We start from the raw sequence: 20,031 nt of genomic DNA, 5'->3' as shown, positions 1-20,031 counted from the left end.
TCTTACTACCATCAACCGGCCAGATTCCACGCTCTTTAAAAGAATCGCGAATAATTCGTTGGCTAAAGGTTTTCGATCGAATCGGGCCAATTATAGATAGGAAATCTGCCTTCCCGTACGGCTGGCCACCCCAGAAGGATAGCTCATTATTCATAAGCCGAAATTGCTACTTATAATTCAAGAAAGGCTTGCCATCAAGTGGTTGACAGAGATACGTTGAATGAGGTAGGAAGCCGAATAGGATAATCGCATTATCCTCGCATTTCTATAGGAATTCGAGGGTAAGATGCGCGCCATGGCTATCAAATATAAGATAGCGCTTTTCGCCCCTTTTCACCCGATCGGTAGTAGCAGTAATGAAATAGCCTAGCCAGGATAGGGCTAATTCATCAGAAATCCAGCCGTTTAGTGAGATTGCAGTGCCAGTTTCGCGTAGGAGATCTTCACTACCGTAGAACCAGGCCTCTATAAGATTCTTCCCACTACCTTTGAAGATAAAGAGCGGGTCCATCAGCCAGCCATCTGCACTAATACATTCAACTGCAGTAATAGTCTCGCCCCTCTCTCCTTCGGCTAGGTCAGGGTAAGATGATTTAGAGCCAATAACCTTTCGAGATTGCCCTTGACCGGGTTGGAAGCCGCATTCATCGAAGTTGTATACTAGCCGTGCGGGGACACCATAGAGAAGAGCTGCAAGCTGGTCGTACCAGTGCGCAAGAAGCCCTGCATCTTCAGCTTGGATTCGATTCTTCTCCTTGGTCTTCTGCTTCACTGGGGCTAGATTCAGGTGCTTTAGGAGACGCGCTTCAAAGCGGTACGCCCACATCTTGCTAACCTGCCTATCCCGGCCCGCTCGCTCAAGCGCGCGATTTGCCCACGCCTGGATAACCCCGGCAGTAGGTGGTAGATTCCACTTATACATTTAGACTATCCAATTGGTCAAGGCCTTCTCCTGGTATAGCGAAAGGGCATTTTTCAGTGGTGTAGTGGGTGTAGCAGGCGTTTTGGCCTTTTTGACGCGATCGGCCAGTGTAGTGCGAGACACGTTGAATTCACGCGCAATCTTCGTGATATTCGGTCTCTTTTGGCCCGAAGCCAATCTGCAGGCTTCGGCCATGCGAGATTCGTCAAAATTAGCAGATTTAGTCATGTTGGGTGGTTGAAATAGCTGATTGTAGGTAGGTGTTGAAAAAGAGACGGTGTTTGGTGACTTCCGGTAAACCGTGGTGCACCCAAAAGCGGAAGCGGTGGGTGTTACCAAAGGGCACGGATACTTCTATATTGAAATTCCACAGTTACCTTCATTCAATCCAAGAAACCCCTTGCCGACCGAGAAAATCTGGTTATTATAGCTCGAAGAGCCAATCAATATGCTTCAAAAGAATTTTCCCTAGAGCTCCCACTTAAGAGGGTTGTGAGGCATGCGTGTTGAACAAGATAGGCCTACGTATAGTGATGCTGTACATGGAAGGATAGGCGTATACCCGTTGATTGGCCTCTTAGTGGGCTCCACTGGCGTAGTCCACAGAAAGTCTATCTTGTGAATAAAGAAACAAATATGTGGAATGAAGTTATTTGCGTCTTGAATCATGGTAGAGTGTCAACCCACCAAGGACTGCCATAGTTTATATAATCAACTACGGGAACAGCCTGTGAGGGGATGAGGAAGCCCATTTCTGACATTCTGCAACGTGACCAGTCCAGCTAGACATCATGAGAAGAAAACCCGAGTTGCTCGAGCTCGATGGCAACGAGGAGACCATGAATGCCTTCTACCTCACTACGGGTCAGCGCTTGACATTTACTGCGCTCATGGTCCTCAGCTTCATGGCAGCTTTGGATGGCTCATCTATTTCAGTGGCACTGCCAGTAAGTAAAAGTGTTTGAAATGCTTGGATAATAATTAACGTGAGGTCCAGGCTCTCGCCATGGAGCTACATGCATCTGCCATTGAAGCCTTCTGGGCGGGGACATCGTACCTCCTATGCTGCGCAATCTGCCAGCCCATCTTTGGCTCCCTGTCAATTTTATTTTGTCGCAAGATCTTCATCATGATTGCGATTTTCTTCTTCTTTATTGGCGCTATTCTGGCCGGTTCAGCTCATAACGTGTTCCGACTGCTGCTTGGCAGGTCTCTTCAAGGCATTGGCGGCGGTGGACTTATCACTCTTACCGGCATCGTGATTGCCGACTACGTTCCGTTAAAACGTCGAGCAGTATACTTTGGCTTACTGAGCTCTACCTGGGCACTTGGTTCAGTCATTGGGCCAGTCATAGGTGGTTGTTTCGCGGAAAGATCGACTTGGGTAAGTCGAAAGCCTCATGCCTGCAAAGATAATGCCAGTAGCCTAATGTCGCTTACAGCGCTGGATGTTCTACATAAACTTTCCCTTTATAGGGATAGGAAGGTTTCTGATTGTTTGCTTCATGCCCCGAAGTTCTACGCTTGGTGCGTTCAGGACTCAATTCCACAAAATCGACTTCATTGGCATATTCATTTTCGTCATCAGCGCTAGTTCTTTCCTGATCCCTCTCTCATGGGGTGGCATCATGTTTCCGTGGAACTCTTGGCACACGTTGGCGGCATTAATCCTCGGGATTATGGGGCTCGTCGCCTTTGGCGCATATGAATGTCTGTATTCAACCTTCCCCCTAATTCCACCAGTGATCTTCCGCAACAAATCCACAGCAATTTCATTGATTGGCTATTGTGCTATGGGATTTTTGCTTTGGTGTGAACTGTACTACCTCCCGCTTTACTTTGAGGCTGTAAAAGGATACAACTCAATCATTGCTGGTGTGGCCCTTTTCCCCGCCACATTAACCATTGCTCCGATAGCTATTCTTACCGGTTCTCTTATAGCCGTTACTGGCAATTGCTATTGGACCGTGTTGACAAGTTGGGCCCTTTGTACGCTTGGGCTGGGGCTACTCTGTCTCCTTCAGGTCGAAACAAGTACACCTGCTTGGATATTCCTGTGCATGGTGTCTGGTCTCGGGTTCGGAACGGGAATACCGGCAATAGCTGTCGCCGTGCAAGCCTCGGTCCTTCCAGAACATGTTTCCATTGCCATCACCCTGTCAACGTTCTCCCGGAGCTTTGGGCAGGCGCTCGGTGTTGCAGTCGGCGGTGCCACTTTCGAAAATCGTGCTCGAACAATCTTGCTGCAGAACTCGCGTCTGGCCTCCGTCGCAGATCGATATAGCCGAGATGCATTTGATGTGCTGAATTTCCTGGACCAGACGGACAAAGCTACTCGGTTTCAAATCAGATCGGCATATGTCCAAAGCCTGCGAGCAATATGGGCGATTGGTGTTGGGGTCTCAGGAATTACTCTCATCGTGAGTATGTTTGCAAAGAGACATAACATCGGATAGATCTTACGAAGCTCAAGCAGACAACTTTCGCGCCTAGGAAGAGGATACAACGAAAGGACAAAACTTCGAATTCTAGACTCTGTGAAAGGTCCGCTACAGAAATACTACAGACAAAATCACACACGCTTTGTAAGTCTCGGTTAGTGCTCTGAGCCACTATTCCTCGAAACACTCGAAAAATTGGCTGGCAATCATGCCAAAAAAAAGAGACCAAAACATACAACAGCCAGGATTCGCATGTGGTCACCCACCATACTACTAACTGGCCGGCGTGTGGCTTATGTGCGGCAGATAGTAGGGTGGGTGCCGCCTGGGTGAGAAGTGGGTGAGCGCCGCTTTAGCGTCGCGCGACCTGGGTGAGAAGGGTGAGTGCGCAATAGACAGGGCGAGAAGCTGGGTGAGAGCGGGTGATTCTCACACTCCGTCGCGATTACCACACAGACCCTCTCAGCTGAACTCAGATACAGCGTTATTGGTTCACCTCGATCTGCCTGAAACCACGGTCTCTTCGCACCTGCATACCATCGAATTCCAACCTAGGATTGGCCAAATCAACGGCGAGGCTGACTTCAATGTCGCCTTGGGCCAAAGTAGTGCTCTTAGTGTGTAGACACCACCAACATCACGTGGACATTGACATGTTGCATTCACTCACCTCAGGCATCTACGTCCTGTACGTCGCATCTGGTTGCGCTCAGATGATATTGATTGGATATAGGTAAACGGTGACCGGGCGTTTGACGAAATGGGAAAACACTTTGATAATCTAGATATCGCAACCTGTGGTACTCCACTTTCGTTGGCGTGATATGATGTCATTTATGGCAGATGTATGGCCGATCCATCCTCAGTAAAGTGATTTTTCGAAACTAGTGAATTTACTCGCCGAAGATCGCAACCCCGACTTTCCACACTATAGGCCTTTCAGATGCAACGATTTCTCCGGCCCAGGCGACAAAGCTTGCACGGCAATACAAGAACCCTTGGCTCTATCAGTACCATGGTGGCCATTATGTGCCGCAAACAAAGAGTTGCTGGAGCTTTACGGTTGTCTTTACCGGTTTCTTCGAGAAGTAATGGGTTTGTCAATAGATGACCCAGAAGAATGGATAGATGTAGAGTGCAATATCTTCTGAATAAATCTATGCCTCTTGCCAACCCATTCAATAGTAGCACAACACACTAGCTATGACGCCAAGATCTAATGCCGGCTTTGGAGGCCTGACGCCCTGCAAAATTGATGATCTTCAAAGTCATTCTAGGCCCGACACATGGTTCATGGACGAGATTGACTTTCCGTCCTATCATGACAGATTCCCAGCCACCTGCAGGTCGTCACGTAAAACCATCAAGAACCCTTGGATACATAACCACTATTTTTCAGTCCATGACAACAAAATAATTCTAGCATCGAAGCTGTGTTCAGCCGGGATTTTGAAATATATTCGAATGGAGACCGGCGGCGAGACCGCTAATACTATTCTGAATTGATACAGGGTAGAAACAAACCGCCCTCGATTGCATTCACATAACGCTTCCACCATCTACAACATGATCAGCAAAGTTGACTGCTATCAATGAAAGGATTAGTACGCACCGATGACAATGAGACTTCCGCATGCATAATCAGCCCTGACTGCATAGAGATAGGCCTCGGCAATATCGTCAGGGCTAGCCACGAATCCGACAGGGAGCCCACTCGACACAGAGTCAAATGTCTGCTTTTGTTGTTCTTTCGTCTGGCCTTGCTTATCCCACAGCTCAGTCTTGACTAGCCCAGGCACAACAGTATTGACTCGTATTCCCTTATGAGCAAGATCACTCGCCAACCCCTGGGTCAACGAAACCACTCCACCATTCAGTGCCCCGCCGATCGCGGCGCCTTTCCCCGGTCTTAAGGCTGCCGCGCCAGAAGTGAGGGTGAGAGAGCCACCGGGTTTAATTATATCATACTTCGCAGCCGCTTTTGAAGAAATAGAATGGTATTTTAGTCGAGTGGTTGAGTCAAAGGACGAGATGGTTCTTTACCTTTGCCGACCACCACGGCACCCCAGAACTTTACCCCAAATAAGTATTTAGCGTTTTCTAGGTCAGCATCGGCGATATTTCCTCTGATAATTTTATCGACTCCAGAAAAAATCACATGGTCGAACGGCCCTAAGGACTTCAGTAGCCTCGTGAAAGCAGCTTCGTCCCGAACATCTCCAATGGCCCCTTTGGCTTTACCACTTAGTCGCTTGATAGCTGACTGGACCTTTCCTTCCGATGAGGACACTATAGTGACAATCGCGCCCTGATCAAGGAGAATTTGTGCCGCGCCATAACCAATGCTGTATTATGTCAATATGCCACTAATAGATCTGTGATGAGTTGAATAATTTCTGCTTGGATCACTCACCCAGAGCTGCCCCCTACAACCAAAATATTCTTATCAAGGAGTTTGTCCATCAATTTTACCATCTTCACGATTTTGCGCCAGAGACTCTGTAAAAAGTGGCCTGAAGAAAACATTGGTGATATCTACTGTTACTATTTATACCAAGGTCATCGATAATATTGAAAGGCAGCGGCCGGGGCTAGAACCCGCATAGCGTAGGGAAGGAATTTAGCCGCCGCCAGAGCAACTGGACTACCCGAGATCATTGGTCGGGTAAGGTCTTCCCATGAGTCGTCGATGTGACTAAAGTGGTCAGAGATGTATTACGCCGAATTTCTATCAGGATATATCGGAACAACGGAAAGGCGGCGATACTCATGCACCTATGGAATATTTCGAAGGTCTAAATTGGCACCCTACTAACGTATTTCCTGGCCGATCGAGCCACCCAGCCGTCTAGGCCACCCCAAAACACCATACTAAATGCGATTTTTCAGCTGTCGATATATCAATGACAAGGAAGTATCTTTACTCCATGTTAAATCTATGATAACTCCCTCGTACTGTCAATAGATTTGTATAGCTAAAATATTCTGAAAACAATTATTTACTTATATCACCAAAAATACGCTCCGACGGAGCAATATAGATATTTATCTCTATTTTATCCCGCCCTAAAACATTTCTCGAGCTTATGGAAATAACCTATTATGATGTATCTAACATCAAGATACCCCAAGACCATTTAATTAACCTCGAGTGTTAGAATATGAAGTTGTGAAATAATGCATTTAGTATGGTGTTTTGGGGTGGCCCGAACGGCAGGGTGGCTCGATCGGCCAGCAATTAGGTTTAATTACCGAACAGATCGAATGCATGAGTACTGCCAACTCCCTCCGGTACGGCGGCTGGTGTACGCCATTCTCCAAACTCCTTCCGCCCTTGTCACCGCCCTCATAAGAAGCCTAGCCTGTTCTCCTATATAATATCTCATGTGACATGTGGGTAGGAAACTCTTTTTATGTCTACCGAATCGGCGGGTAACCGTAGGAACCATTTTCCGAATCGTACAGTCTGTCCATATCCGTGCCTTACTGCCCGCCCATACCGCTCCGCTTATGGGTGCGCCACGCATTCTTCGTAATTCGGTACCTTTTGTATACCCTCACCATGTAAAAGGTACGTCATCAAATAAAATCGATTTTCGGATATAACTATACGGGAAGTCTGATTGGTTTCTTAAATTTCTTCTATCAATTTAAATCACTACTTCTTCTAGCCATTCCTTCTGCTTAAGAACGGAATTAGGTCTAGAAAGATTATTTAATTACCTGTTTATCTTCCCTCTAAGAAAAATTTACTATGAGGGAATTTTAAGAGCAATTTATTCCTCTTATTCTATGCCTAATCTATTAATTAGTGCGATATTAAATATCGTCTAGCTTTACATTATATTACTACTATATCAAATCTGTTAATCCGTGATAGTCCACTAAGATATTCAAGAAAAAGCGAGACTTATGAAGTAAGTACCTTTTGTATGGTGAGGATATACAAAAGGTACCGAATTACGAAGATGCGTGGTTACGAAGAATGCGTGGCGCACCCATAAGCGGAGCGGTATGGGTGGGCAGTAAGGCACGGATATTAAATAACTCTCTTGTCCCCCGACTCTCTCCTTTTTATTTCAATGCATTCCCCCTTTCTACTCTTTTGTCTCACCTAGTTAATAAGCCCCTATATTAACTAACTAACTATATCTTCCATAAGGAGTTTTTAACATTAACAGAAGAATAACTGATAATTCTTAAGACGAATTAAAGACGTTTTGTTGAGAGATATGATATCCTACGGTTCTTGCTTCCAAAAAGATTTATTGGGGGTGAGGTGACCTGGATGGCTTAGTAAATTTTAGAAATTTAGCTTAGTCAGAGAAGAATTCTGCTGGTTTTATTGGTTTTGGAGAATGGCATTTATCGGCCGCCGTAGTCCAATCTCACATGTTTGATTTCCGACACGATAAGCTGCCAAGTAACCTAGGAACCTACCATGAACCTAGGGCCGGTGACAATACATATAAAAAAAGCGAGAAATTGCAAGTGAAGAAAGGAAATATCTGGGCTTGATGCGAATTAACGACCTACGGAAGCCCTGTTCGATGTTGATCGTTACAGAAGGCACGAAAGTTGGTATCATCTGTAAACCCAAGGTCCTCAAGGCCAACGGTCCAGCCGACAGACCTTCCCACCAAGTTAGATCGTCGGTGTACAAAGGTAGTAGTCATGCAGGAAGTGCTTACCATTCAGTTATGTCCAGATGGGCAAGCCCAAGAAATACCTCGTCAATGTTATTACTTCCAGGAATAGAGGTATCCCAGGCATAATCAGACAAAGGCAGTGTAGTAGTTCTTACGGGAGATTCTTGGCAATGGGGAGCATGTCGGGTGTCACTTTCACCAAGGCACGGAGATGGCCGTGGTGATGAGGTTGGCACAAGAGGGTCGGTATTGTTAGGTTGGTATTGCGAAGCAGTCGGTGAGCTTGCACGCCTTGATGCAGTAGTAGGAAAGTCGAGTAGCGCACGTGCAGCATACGCCATGTCGTCAGAAACACCACGATAGTGTGACTCGCTATAGTTACGTAGTCCTTCTTGTAGTGTCCGGAAAGCTTGCCCAGTTCCAACGCACGTAATATCAAATAGAGTCGCTTTCAATAGCTGACATTCCGGCGACAAACCTGATTCGGAGGTTTCATGTCGTAAATTCAGCTCGCACAAGACTGCATATGCGAAACACTCAATGACTGGAGGCAACCCGCGACCTTGGAACGCTTTATCACAACTCTGAAGCTGTACGGTGAGGTCCTTCATGCCAGGTATTCTAGCGTCGAACGTTGACTGAGGCTGGCACTGGGATGTTTGGTCTCCTATTTTTCTTGCAGTAACCATCCACATTAGCAGTAGAATGCTTTGATGGGGCATGGCATGTTGCATCCAATTCGGCAAATATGTCTGTCGGCATTTTTCTTTGATATTTGACAGCCGAGAATGGTAGCCATCGATACCTGATTGCCGTTCGTGCAGACGGGACTGATCACACAAAACGTCATTCAAAACTTGCGTGACTTCAACCAGGCGATTGAACGTGCTTAATAAAAACGAGGGACTCAGAGGCATGTTTTCATCCTGTGATGCAGTGGAATACTGCCACACCTCCCATTCTTCGGGCCCATCTTCTGCAAGAAGACCAACAGGTTGGAGGGCTTTGCATCGAAAATGCGGTTCCCTTCCCAGGCGTGCAGCTAGTATTGTTTCCAAAATAAAACATCCGAATACCACAGCTTTTATTCGATTGCAGCTGCCGTTCTGTTGAGATTGCCCTGCATGCTTTGCTGAGGAGCAAGACTTGACCAAATTCAAATCACATGCAACCCGGATAGCTTGCCCGCAGAGCAACCAGGCAGCGCTCCATTCACCAAGTCGAGCATTGTATAGTGTCAGGAGTAAAAGCGCTTGAACATGACCAAGCTCAAACTCCATGTCCTCCGAAGGTATGAGACCCCTTGCGGTTACATATAAGGCTTTGGTAGACTCTCTTTGTCGAATGACTCCGTCAGAAGGCCGATGTAAATATTCTTCTTCGTAAGAAGCTTGATATGCAAGAATGGCCCAGAGAGCCGCAAATTCACCGGGACAAGAGGACTTTGTTGCAACTATACTAGATTTTCCTTTATATTGATAGGAAAGCTTGAAGGTATCATGTTTTCCAATGATAGGAAGCCAGCAGTGCGTGGAGGTAAAATAGTCTTGAAGAAGCTTCGCAGCTCGTTTTGGAAGTTCGGGGAGTATTATCGGGTGAGAAGACGAAGGGTCTTTGTTGACAGGTGCTGCAAGGGCAGGCGGACACTCTGAGAAATGCTCGGGGGCTAATTCGGTGCGATGTGTCTCCGTACCCATTACGGGACTGTTGGGAACAGCTTGCGTTACGTTGTCCGTGTCAAACGTAGTCGGAAAAAGCATTTGGGTGGCATCAAACGTCTCTTCAACACTCAAATCGACTGTACCCTGTGTTGGGCCAGTGTCCTCGAGAGGACACCGCTCCGCATCTGCTGTGGCCAGTCCATCCTCTTCGTTGGGCTTCGATATTCTCTCCGGAGCCGCGTCTAAAGCTTCAAGAGCAGGGAGCAGAGTTTCAATTTTCCCTAATATCTCGCTCTCTTTCCATGACGCAAGTAAGATCCCCTTGTTGCGGCCAACAATCCAACCGTGTGTTGGAGATTTAATTCGAACGTTGCTATCACTTCGGTTTCTCAAGATCGAAACAACCAGCTCTTCAAAATCGGGCTGGGTTGATATAGCTAGACCGAGCAGTCTTTCAAGCCCCCGAACATATCCCTCCACCAATCCTCTTTTCCTGAAGGAGCGATCATATTGGCAGGCGTGACTAGCGGCAGAGCATGTAGAACACGGTTGAGCACCATCGCACTTGTACTTACGAGCACGGCATCGTTGACAGGCCCGGGTGACTCTCTTGGGGGGGTTTAAACTGGTCTGCCGCTTTCGTTTTCGATCACTGGACTGCATTCTGGCTCAGCGAGAAAGGTCTTGCTTGCAGCAAGGGAAGGGAGTCAATGGTGGATCGAGCAAATTGCCTTCTCACCGTTGACATTGCATCGACTAGGAGTTTCTCAGACAGGTCTTAACGTATAAAATGCCACAGAGCATTCACATCATCGTATCGGCGGAATGGTTGTCGTGCCGTGGTGGTGTGCCGTCGATCAAACTCATCGGCCTGCGCGTTCGGCTGTGACCTTTCCCGAGGTTGCCACTCCCTACGTCATCGGATCGGATCTCCGACAGCGTTTGCCCACCTCCAGTGGCTTTCCTAGCAACATATACACAGTCTTTCTTCACCTCCCTTCAAAATTTGTGCACTCCACTACTCCTGGCCCTGGAGGTCAGTATCTCGGCCGCTTTCTTCCAACCAGACAGAGTTAGACTTCAAGGGAATTGCTCTGGAAATCGCCAGCAGACCTGATCTCGAGTTTTACCCCTCCTACATTAGGAATGGCGCTGTCCTTCTCTGGTCCTGTCATTGATAAAATTTCTCAGCTACCTCCACAGGGGCTCAAAAAAGCAATGTCTGAGAATGAACTTGACACTGTGAGCATTGTGAACTCGTGTCTAGCCGCCCACGGGAAACTTCAATCGCCTTGGTTTTTATGTGATGTATCTGCTAGCCGATCTTTCTCAAAAGATGCGTCCATCATTCTCATAGGCTTACGAGGAAGTGGCAAGCGCTCATTGGGGTTCATTGCGTCAGCAGAACTGCAGTGGCGCTTTATCACAGAGGACCAGTATTTTGAAGAGATGACAGGTGCAACCAGGGCCCAGTATTTGCATCAGTCGGGAAGATTGGCATTCCACAGGAAGAACATTGAAGTGATCAAGGCTATGCTGGACAGGAACCGAAAGAGGTGTGTAATAGAGTGCGGGCTGGGGAGCCTAGCAGGCGAAGTGCAAACATTTTTGAAGGTGCTTTGCAAGACGAACCCTGTAATTCATATTGTCAGAAATATGGACCATATCAGGGCTCTCTTGTGCCTTGGGGATGCGGAAGCCAAGCTCATGGAACGCGGCGATCCGACCCATGAGGTTTGTTCAAACTTCGAATACTATAATCTCTACGATGACAACTGTGAGACGTATGGTGGTGCAGGGAACTTGGACAGGCGCTCGCCCAACTATTCTTTCAAGTTGAAGGCAGCCAAAGAAGACTTTTGCTACTTTATTCGTCATATACTAGGGCTGCCGCTTCCTATCATCAACGTTGCAACCCCATTTGCACTGTCGTCCGTGCCAATCGAAGACCGGCATTACACATTTGCGGTCACTCTTTGTCTCTCTGACATAATGTGTAATGGATTTGATGCAGGGCAGCTCGAGTCATGCGAAGATGCTGTAATCTTCAAAGTTGATGACTTTTCGCAGAATGCCCTGTCTCACATACGCTGTCACATAGCTTCTATCAGAAGACATGTAGGCGTTCCAATCATATATCAAGTGGATCAGAGTGTACTTTCCAATGTGCTGGATGACCTGTCAAAGACAGACCGTGACTCAATCCGTTACTACCTGATGCGTCAAGGGCTTCGCTTGGGGGTTGAATTCCTGGTTGTTGAGATTGATGACGACCACGACAAGCTACGATCGATTATTTGCACGAAAGGTCGAACGAAGATTATTGGCCATTCGTTCGAGCCGGAGCCAAGTAAACGAGCCTGGCTTGGACAGGATCGCCTTGCCAAATACAAAAGGCGGTGGAGCTTGGTTGTGATGTTGTACAACTTACCCAGCCTGCTTTGTCCGTCAATGACAATGACGACTTGCGAGAATTCAAAAGACGTCTTCAATCGTTGGTTACCCCTCGGGTTGTGTTAATTGCCTACAACATTGGAGATCTGGGAAGGGAATCGTTGTTCTCAAATCATACCTTAACACCGGTTCACTCTCTCCATTCAATTAAAGACGCCAATCCAATCCATTTTCCCACCGCGAGAGATATTATGAAAGAATTATTTGATAGGGGGGTTTTTGATCCCCTCCGTTTCTATGTGTTTGGTGCCGGTGTCTCCCACAGTCTTGCCCCAGCAATGTACACTGCTGCCTACCGAGCATGTGGCTTAAGGCATACCGCTGAAAAATATGTCACATCTTCATTATCGGATATCCGGAAGGTCTCACAAGATCCGCAGTTTGGAGGCGCTATCATCAGCTGGCCTTTCAAAGTGACCCTCCTGGAGATTGTTGCTGGGATAAGCACTCATGCCCAGAATATTGGGGCAATAAACACACTGATGCCTCTGCGGTCGTCCAGGGATGGTGAGAATTTCCTTCCGGGCAGCCACATAGCTGATCGTGGGCGGGCCGGCCATGTCGCTGGCTTGTATGGGGATAACACAGATTGGGTTGGGCTGACGGCTTGTATAACACGCAACCTGGCTCCGAGGAATGTCATACAGCCTTCCAAAACAACAGGATTGGTAATCGGCGCTGGTGGTATGGCACGCGCGGCCATATATGCCCTCTTGCAATTGGGTTGCTTCAAAGTCTTTATTTTCAACAGAACACCCAGGAATGCTGAGAAAGTCGCAAGCCACTTTAACTCTTGGTTGCTTACAGAAGGGAGAGAGCCTCTCAAGGCGTGAATGTGCTTCCCTCGATAGAGGATCCTTGGCCTTCAAATATGTGTCCTGCCACCATTGTCGTTTCATGTATCCCTGCATATGGCTTTCAAGATGTCGGGATTCCTTTGCATTGGCTCTCCAGTCCTTCCGGGGGATTGGTTATAGAGGTGAGTGAATCGTGTCTATTCTGGGGCGCTACCAAAACAACTATGCTAACTTCACCTTTTAGATGGCATACAAGCCCTTGAATACGCCACTTCTTCAGGAAGTCCGAAACTTACGGGAAAGGACAGGACATGGATGGGTCATCGTTGATGGCCTTGAACTCCTGCCTGAACAGGGAATTGCGCAATTCGAATCTCTGACTGGCCGGAAAGCACCTCGTCGACAAATGAGAAGTGAGGTGGAATGGAGTTATCGGAATATGAAGGCGGATTAAGAATGCTGACCATCATTGCATGTATTATCTTCGCCCTTAATATACCTCTTAGTGCCATCTTGTTGATGTCAAATAATACAAGTTACTCTTAACAAAGTATGTAGTAGAGAATTGTTATAGTGCAATGCAATTTTTGTGTCAGGAGCCTATGTAACAACTAGTTCAGTGTATTCGTTTCACTTCGCATTGGTTCTGTCGACTCGTCGGATATCTGTAGGGACTAGTGCTAAGGGAGCCAATCGACATCGGTCATTGATTGATTGATTGATTGAAGAACTATCAAGATGACCCCTGTTGAGAGAGGTCCTAGCCTGAGAGGATAGTATTAGCGTGTTATGGTGCGGGAATTCCGAATTGACCCGAGTTGGTAGACAGAACACTTGGGAGTTTGGGTGGACGCTGAATCATCCTATCCTTAGCGGTAAAAATTCACTGCTCAGGTCGACAGGCTCCAATATGCTGAGCTGCATACATCAGCGCCGCCTCATATCCAAAGATTCCCATTCCGCATATCACACTAACTGCCTTGTCGCTAAGATAGCTATGGTGACGAAATTCCTCCCGGGAGTGAACATTGGCTATGTGCACTTCAATAAACGGTATCGACACGCCATTTAAAGCATCACGTAGGCCAACTGAAGTATGGGTAAGCGCAGCCGGATTGATTATGATGGCTTCGATCTTCTCTTTCTGAGCGACGTGGATTCGGTCGATAATCGCGCCTTCATGGTTGGATTGGAAGAACTGGACAGCTACTTCGAGCGATCCCGCAACTGTCTTGACCTTGTTCTCAAGGTCATCTAACGTGTCGTAGCCATATATCGCTGGCTCCCGAGTCCCCAGTAGGTTGAGATTTGGCCCATTGATGACTAGAATGCTTTTTGCCATGATTGAAACACAATGGTGGTTGACAGGAAAATGTATGCGTTGCGTCTCCTCAGAGGCGGAATGTTCAAATTTCGGGCCTTTTGATAAGTGGTGTAGAATCAAGCCTGGTCGTGCACGAACATTGGGGGGGGGTATATAAAGTGGCTTAACAATTGACCATATTCAATCCTTATTAATTCACCTTCCACGTGCATTGATATTCTCCCGGTAAAGAGTTCAACCCAGCATTGTGCTTCCGTTCCAGGTTTGCCACTTAGAATTTATCCTCGGTCTAAGGATTATCAATGAGTCAATATTCTAATGCTTCACATTCCGGGATGTGTAATTACTGACCCTCGTTGAGATAGTTTATCTTTTTAATGGAATGGAAGTTTGGCTCGAAGATACCCCCTACAGCAAAAATCAGTCATTTTGGCTTTGCTATTTCACTTGTTATAAGAAAACCACACTTAGGTGTTGTGGATTGTATGAGTACCGGAATCACGCACGCTATTCCAAGCCAAAACGTTGTACCACCCGTGTCTAAGCGGCCCATCGGCTTTCATTCTTCTGATCATACCAGTCAATAGCCCCCGAAACCCCACAGTGATTTTTGCTTTCCCTCTATGTCTAGCTGGAAGTCGGAATAGCATGATGGTAAGGTATCATTCAATGGAGTATTTCTTATTGCAAAGGTCATTCATTCTGGTGAAATAAACTGCATTACAGATGAGATGTAACAAGCGAATAAGTCAATGAATTTGGCGTGGATTGATATGACCCGTAAACATTGATACATCCTAACCCTCTATTTTATGCTGTAGTGGATGCCACGATGTCTTTGAAATAGACTACAAGTGGTGGTGAAGTGATCCTCGGTCCCACAATTTTCTTCATCTCCTCATGATATCGACACTCGTGATCGAAGAATTGCATGTCTTCGAGGCCAGAAAATGTTGTTTGCAGAGCGATTGAGCAACCTTGGCTTCTTGTGTCCTCGAAACAATGTCCTGCCTTGACGCTGAGAATATAAGGGACTCCATCCTGTGAATTTGTTAGCCTATCGACTTTGGTAATTCTTTTGGATAATGGGAAACAATACGTACTTTTAATGCACCATGCTGGAGGTTCGTAAACTCCCTCAGCACAACCTCCTGGTCTTCCAGCTTTGGGATCTTAAACACCGTCACCCTGCTGATTATGTGTGTGGTCATTTTGGAATTGAATTTGGAAGAGAGTAATTTGCATAGAAGTTGGGCCGTCGTTAAGAAATGATGCTGGTATCAAGGCGGAGGCGTCACGAGGAAGGGGTATAAGAGGCATGCGGTAAATACGAACAGGGACGCCTACGCGCGCTTGCTCGTCTGTTGTACTTTGATCCAGCGGCCGGATCCAAGCCAGGTCCTGTAAGGGCTAGATGATGGTAACACGGGTATGACTAGTCCGAGACTGGCTGAGTTCTTGTCCAGGGCATTGTCTCATCAAAAATGTGGACCAAATAACACGTAGCTTGAATTGGGTGAAAGTTTTCCAGTGCCCAGGATCAAGTCCGATTGCCACTGCGTTTGTCTGTCTCAATCTCCAAAATGGGTGTCTGGGAACGGGTGATATCTTTGCCGTCAGATGCCAATACATCAACACCCGAACGGGCTATGTTTAATCCGTCGCAGGCCCTTTGGTCATACTCGCCTTTCATTAGTCCTGTAGATAAAGGCAACACCGCGTCCATGCTACTTATCCATGTAATACTTTCTTAGCAGGATCCTTTCAATATGCCGGACTTACACAGCCTCCCCGCCAATTGGCTTCCTGAGAAAGCAATTCGCAACAATGGGCCCGATAACCTTGCTTTGGAGCGTTACAAACTTCGAGAACTTGCGGAAGGATGGCCATGCTACCGGTAACAGCGGATCACTCAGCTACTATTCACACAGCTGGACTCGCTAACGCTATAACTTCTGTTCATAGAGATGCATGCGAATGGGAGAATCTCCTCTCTATCTTCCACCCAGATGCTTATATCTACACAACTTGGACGGGTCGGACACACCACAAAGACTTTGTCGAAGTCTCCAAAGCGGGCATGGATAAGGGGGCCTTCATCATGCACCGAATCCACGGTTCCACTACAGATATTAACCCGGAAGGTACCCGTGCAGTCACCAAGATGAAGGCAACCATCACACAGAGATTCACTATCGACGGTTGTGATGTTGATGCAGAGAGTGACTGTCGCTTCTGCTTCTTCTTTCAGAAAGAACCATCCCCCCAGTCTGGTGAACCTGGGAATTGGCTTGCCAGATTTGTCCGCCACTGGTACGAAAAGGATAAACTTATCCCTGTCGATCCGCGGAAAATTCCGCATATTGACGACGAAAAATTGAACAAATTTCCGATCGGGTACAGATATTTAGCCTACTGTCAGGAGGAGACGATGAATGTGAAGATTATGCTGGATATGCCTGGTCACCGGCGTGAGGGTTCTAATCCATGTGGCAAAAAGCATGACCTCCTCTACATTCAATGCAGAGACTGGCTGAATGGTGAAAATATCGAGATTTAGGCTGTATTAGATTCTATGAGGTATAGTCTACTCTTGAAAATATAAAGCGGTGGTCCTGAGAATGTTGTATTGAGAAGTTGGTGTCTTGCGATGCTGCGATGTTGCTATTTTATCGAGCAAAAGCTGAAGGCATGTATTAAGAGTATCTTCCAAAGCCGTGGCGTTGTCCGTCTGTTGGGTTTGCGAGGTAAGCACAAAGAGTAGTCTGGTTTGACAGCCTGGTACGGTATTTTTTGAAAACTAAGTTGAAGGTCCAGATAGGGAAGTGTCGCAAATCCGTTTACACAGATTAAAATACGAATGAGTCCCATGTCTTGAATGTCATCCGATATGATACTCATATGTCTTTAACCGAAGGTTTTTGCAAATTTACATTAATTAGAGATGCCGAGTGGGAAGCATAGCAGAGCTTCTACTCGCTGAGCAATATCATGAAATTAAGAGAATTGACTGCTTGCAATATCAAAACGATCAACTCGCACTATGAATAAACTGCTTGAGCAAATTCTGCAATATTGACTGTCTCTCCGGAGAATATCGCTCTCTTGGCTGCTTCACATACAATCAGGGCTGATAAACCATCGCCAACAGTACATTTGGGATTCTCATTTCCTCGGCAAACTTGTACAAAATGTGAAAATTGGAGCTCAAATGGCACACCGTCAGGTACATCCAAATTGTTTGGGATTAATGGCACATGCCAGGATTTTTCCACCCCATCATAGGACCATCGGATCATGCTAGGCACACTCAAAGATGAGTCAGTACCAAAAATAGTATAGAAATTTTCACCTGTTTGGGGAATAAGGGGATTCTCCCCGGTTCCAGATTCAAAATTGTGCGGAGACGGAAGATTATCAGCAATGAGAAAGCTCCCGACAACCCCAGATTCAAACCGCAGAGTCAATGCAGCACCCTCTTCAGCCTCGTGATTGCGAGTAGACAGAGCTTTTTCAGCATGAATACGGGTAATCTGGCCGAACATATACTGAAGGAGATCAACCTCATGTATAAGGTTCATGAGAACAACACCCCCTGATTTTGACTTTCTCCATTCTGTAGGAGCTTCGAAGTACTCTGGAGGCTTGAAAAGCGTCCATAGACCATTGATTGCAATGATCTGACCAAGTGCCCTTGATTCGAGAGCTTCTTTGACAACAACAATGTAGGGGTTAAAGCGACGGTGATGGCCGACCAGTATCTGAAATTTAGTTTGTCTGCTATGCTGTAATAGTCTCTGGCCACCTTCAAGATCTGCCGCAACTGGTTTCTCAAGCAGAACGTGCACACCTCCAAGTGTGAGTTCAATTGCAAGAGCAGCATGTGTATTATTTGGTGTACAGACGATAGCACCGTCAGGTTTGTGTGGAGAGGAGAGGAGGTCCTTGATAGATGAATAAGGAGTAATCCCAAACTTCGCTGCGAGCTTTACACCCTGTGGCATCGGATCAACAACGGCAATAAGCTGAGCATCTGGTGATTTTGCGACGGTGGCACAATGCCTCGGGCCAATAAGGCCAACCCCGATCACCGCTATTTTGATTTGCGGGTTGCTGTTGGTGAAGTTCATGATGGATATCGTCAACAATATATAAGAAAACCTCGAATATGTGTCGGTTGGGCGAGGAATTTTTCTGCAGCATAATATTCGTTGGGCAGGTGGGACGCATTCGTCCCAATTTTGAGTGATATTTATATCACTCTACCCACCTACTTTTTGGCCTTAGCCTCAATGAATTCCATTCTAGCTTAGCGCTAATCCCTCTATCATCTGGAAGAGCATTTCTCAGCTGTAGTTTCCCCGCTCATGTACGAAGTAAGATCTTTCCCGAGATTTCCTGCTGGTATTGAACGAAAGAGACTAATCAAACAAAGGAAGTCATAAAATACCACCCTCTTCAGTGAGTCGATTTCGTAACGACCCGAGTAAATTGGTTCTTAGCGATGGCCAAAAGGAGTTACCTAACTTGCAGAATGACTTCAGCAAATCCATCTTGGGCGATTTACCGTGCTTATCTCTGATTGTGAGAGCATCACCGTCCGGGATTAATTGATGACAGATAAATGATAATATATCATGCCTGGAGAAGTTTTGAGCTTGTGGTTTTCTTCACAACAGGTGAATTTGTTAATAGGGTAGAAATGATTATGTATTTTTCCAATGTAGTGGAAACTATGGATCTAATACCACAAACTTTTGATACAAGGCTTATTGATTCAGCTCCAATGACTTTGCTAGCTTGTTCCAAGAATCTCTTCCTCTCTTTGCATGCTTCTCTGGCACTTCCCTCCCAACTTCAGCTATTGACCTTGAGAACAACTCCAAGCTAATCCAGCCCTTGTAACCGAGACCATGTACCAATGACTTGGAAATTTCAAGTACAGGGAGGTAGCCTCCTTCTTCAAACGCAAAGAGTCGACCGTTTCTCGACCATGTCATGCGTGGAGGGTGGTTGGGCGCCACAACCCAAGGATGGGAATCACCGATCGGGGGGTCCATGAACTCCGCGTCTGCGACCTGTATGTAGTAGACTTTGGATACATCGATCTTCTTCTCCATCTGGGCCAAAGACGCGGCCAATTCTTCCTCTGCGTTGACTCTCTTCCCTTTCGGTGAACTTGGATCTGCCCACACTTTAGCAGCAATGTGGAACGTATCCAACACGCAGCCAAAGTTAGGCCTATTCACAAGCTCAACTATCTCCCAAACATCCTCCCAGGAGGATACGTAGGGCGACCAAGCCATTCCTTCATAGGCGAATCTGACGACTGGAGTTTCCTTTAGGCCAAGGTCTGCGACTTCCATCAAATCTTGGACAATTTTTGCTTTATCACCAGAGAAAGGCTCGTCAAATGAGAAGTTAGACGGGATCTGGATGATGTCTGTGCCTAAAATCTTGACAAGTTGGAACCAGATGTGTAGCTTTTCAATCTTGAGCCGATGCTGCTCCTCATCCATGAGACCTTCGTAGAACAAGAAAGGTTGCAAAGCGATAACAGTTAAGCTCCTCTTTTCGCACAATTCTTTGATGTATGACGCGGCCCGCAACTGATTATCGGGAGTAAAACCTCCAGGGTAAGATTTTGCGATCATTTCAAGGTCTTCAAAGAATATCTCAACACCTTCGTATCCATATTGAACGGCCTGGTCAAGTTTGTTGGCAAGATCGTGGACGCTGGCTCGTCCAAGCGAGTGAGATGCGATCGCGAGTTTGTAGGTCAT

The 20,031-nt window shown here is 46.6% G+C and overlaps 10 protein-coding genes across 10 annotated transcripts; 4 read left to right on the top strand and 6 right to left on the bottom strand.

The window, feature by feature from the left end:
- Positions 1-1,713: 1,713 nt before the first annotated feature.
- N7458_003469 (uncharacterized protein) lies at positions 1,714-3,378 on the top strand (the record flags this gene model as incomplete). Its single annotated transcript, XM_056906852.1, has 3 exons — positions 1,714-1,869; positions 1,920-2,306; positions 2,365-3,378. The coding sequence occupies 3 exons, from the start codon at positions 1,714-1,716 to the stop codon at positions 3,376-3,378; spliced, it is 1,557 nt and encodes a 518-aa protein (XP_056770959.1).
- Positions 3,379-4,902: 1,524 nt separating this feature from the next.
- N7458_003468 (uncharacterized protein) lies at positions 4,903-5,889 on the bottom strand (the record flags this gene model as incomplete). Its single annotated transcript, XM_056906851.1, has 4 exons — positions 4,903-4,922; positions 4,976-5,341; positions 5,407-5,708; positions 5,777-5,889. 4 exons carry the CDS (start codon positions 5,887-5,889, stop codon positions 4,903-4,905), a joined length of 801 nt encoding a protein of 266 aa, XP_056770958.1.
- Positions 5,890-8,050: 2,161 nt separating this feature from the next.
- N7458_003467 (uncharacterized protein) lies at positions 8,051-10,336 on the bottom strand (the record flags this gene model as incomplete). The annotated part of the gene is made up of 1 exon (XM_056906850.1): positions 8,051-10,336. One exon carries the CDS (start codon positions 10,334-10,336, stop codon positions 8,051-8,053), a length of 2,286 nt encoding a protein of 761 aa, XP_056770957.1.
- Positions 10,337-10,891: 555 nt separating this feature from the next.
- N7458_003466 (uncharacterized protein) lies at positions 10,892-12,960 on the top strand (the record flags this gene model as incomplete). The annotated part of the gene is made up of 2 exons (XM_056906849.1): positions 10,892-12,023; positions 12,047-12,960. The coding sequence occupies 2 exons, from the start codon at positions 10,892-10,894 to the stop codon at positions 12,958-12,960; spliced, it is 2,046 nt and encodes a 681-aa protein (XP_056770956.1).
- A 38-nt stretch (positions 12,961-12,998) lies between these two features.
- Positions 12,999-13,378, top strand: N7458_003465 (NAD(P)-binding Rossmann-fold containing protein; the record flags this gene model as incomplete). The annotated part of the gene is made up of 2 exons (XM_056906848.1): positions 12,999-13,106; positions 13,169-13,378. The coding sequence occupies 2 exons, from the start codon at positions 12,999-13,001 to the stop codon at positions 13,376-13,378; spliced, it is 318 nt and encodes a 105-aa protein (XP_056770955.1).
- Positions 13,379-13,807: 429 nt separating this feature from the next.
- N7458_003464 (type II 3-dehydroquinate dehydratase) lies at positions 13,808-14,266 on the bottom strand (the record flags this gene model as incomplete). Its single annotated transcript, XM_056906847.1, has 1 exon — positions 13,808-14,266. The coding sequence occupies one exon, from the start codon at positions 14,264-14,266 to the stop codon at positions 13,808-13,810; it is 459 nt and encodes a 152-aa protein (XP_056770954.1).
- Positions 14,267-15,058: 792 nt separating this feature from the next.
- On the bottom strand, positions 15,059-15,459 carry N7458_003463 (stress responsive A/B barrel domain protein; the record flags this gene model as incomplete). Its single annotated transcript, XM_056906846.1, has 2 exons — positions 15,059-15,289; positions 15,352-15,459. The coding sequence occupies 2 exons, from the start codon at positions 15,457-15,459 to the stop codon at positions 15,059-15,061; spliced, it is 339 nt and encodes a 112-aa protein (XP_056770953.1).
- A 558-nt stretch (positions 15,460-16,017) lies between these two features.
- N7458_003462 (uncharacterized protein) lies at positions 16,018-16,808 on the top strand (the record flags this gene model as incomplete). The annotated part of the gene is made up of 2 exons (XM_056906845.1): positions 16,018-16,145; positions 16,214-16,808. 2 exons carry the CDS (start codon positions 16,018-16,020, stop codon positions 16,806-16,808), a joined length of 723 nt encoding a protein of 240 aa, XP_056770952.1.
- Positions 16,809-17,289: 481 nt separating this feature from the next.
- On the bottom strand, positions 17,290-18,378 carry N7458_003461 (Gfo/Idh/MocA family protein; the record flags this gene model as incomplete). Its single annotated transcript, XM_056906844.1, has 1 exon — positions 17,290-18,378. The coding sequence occupies one exon, from the start codon at positions 18,376-18,378 to the stop codon at positions 17,290-17,292; it is 1,089 nt and encodes a 362-aa protein (XP_056770951.1).
- Positions 18,379-19,017: 639 nt separating this feature from the next.
- On the bottom strand, positions 19,018-20,031 carry N7458_003460 (sugar phosphate isomerase/epimerase family protein; the record flags this gene model as incomplete). Its single annotated transcript, XM_056906843.1, has 1 exon — positions 19,018-20,031. One exon carries the CDS (start codon positions 20,029-20,031, stop codon positions 19,018-19,020), a length of 1,014 nt encoding a protein of 337 aa, XP_056770950.1.

The sequence above is a fragment of the Penicillium daleae genome (assembly GCF_028827525.1).
Source record: "Penicillium daleae strain IBT 16125 chromosome Unknown utg000002l_segment0_segment0, whole genome shotgun sequence".
Classification (NCBI taxonomy): Eukaryota; Fungi; Ascomycota; class Eurotiomycetes; order Eurotiales; family Aspergillaceae; genus Penicillium; species Penicillium daleae.
Note: the sequence above shows the minus strand (reverse complement) of the source record. Positions and strands in the feature narration are given on the sequence as shown.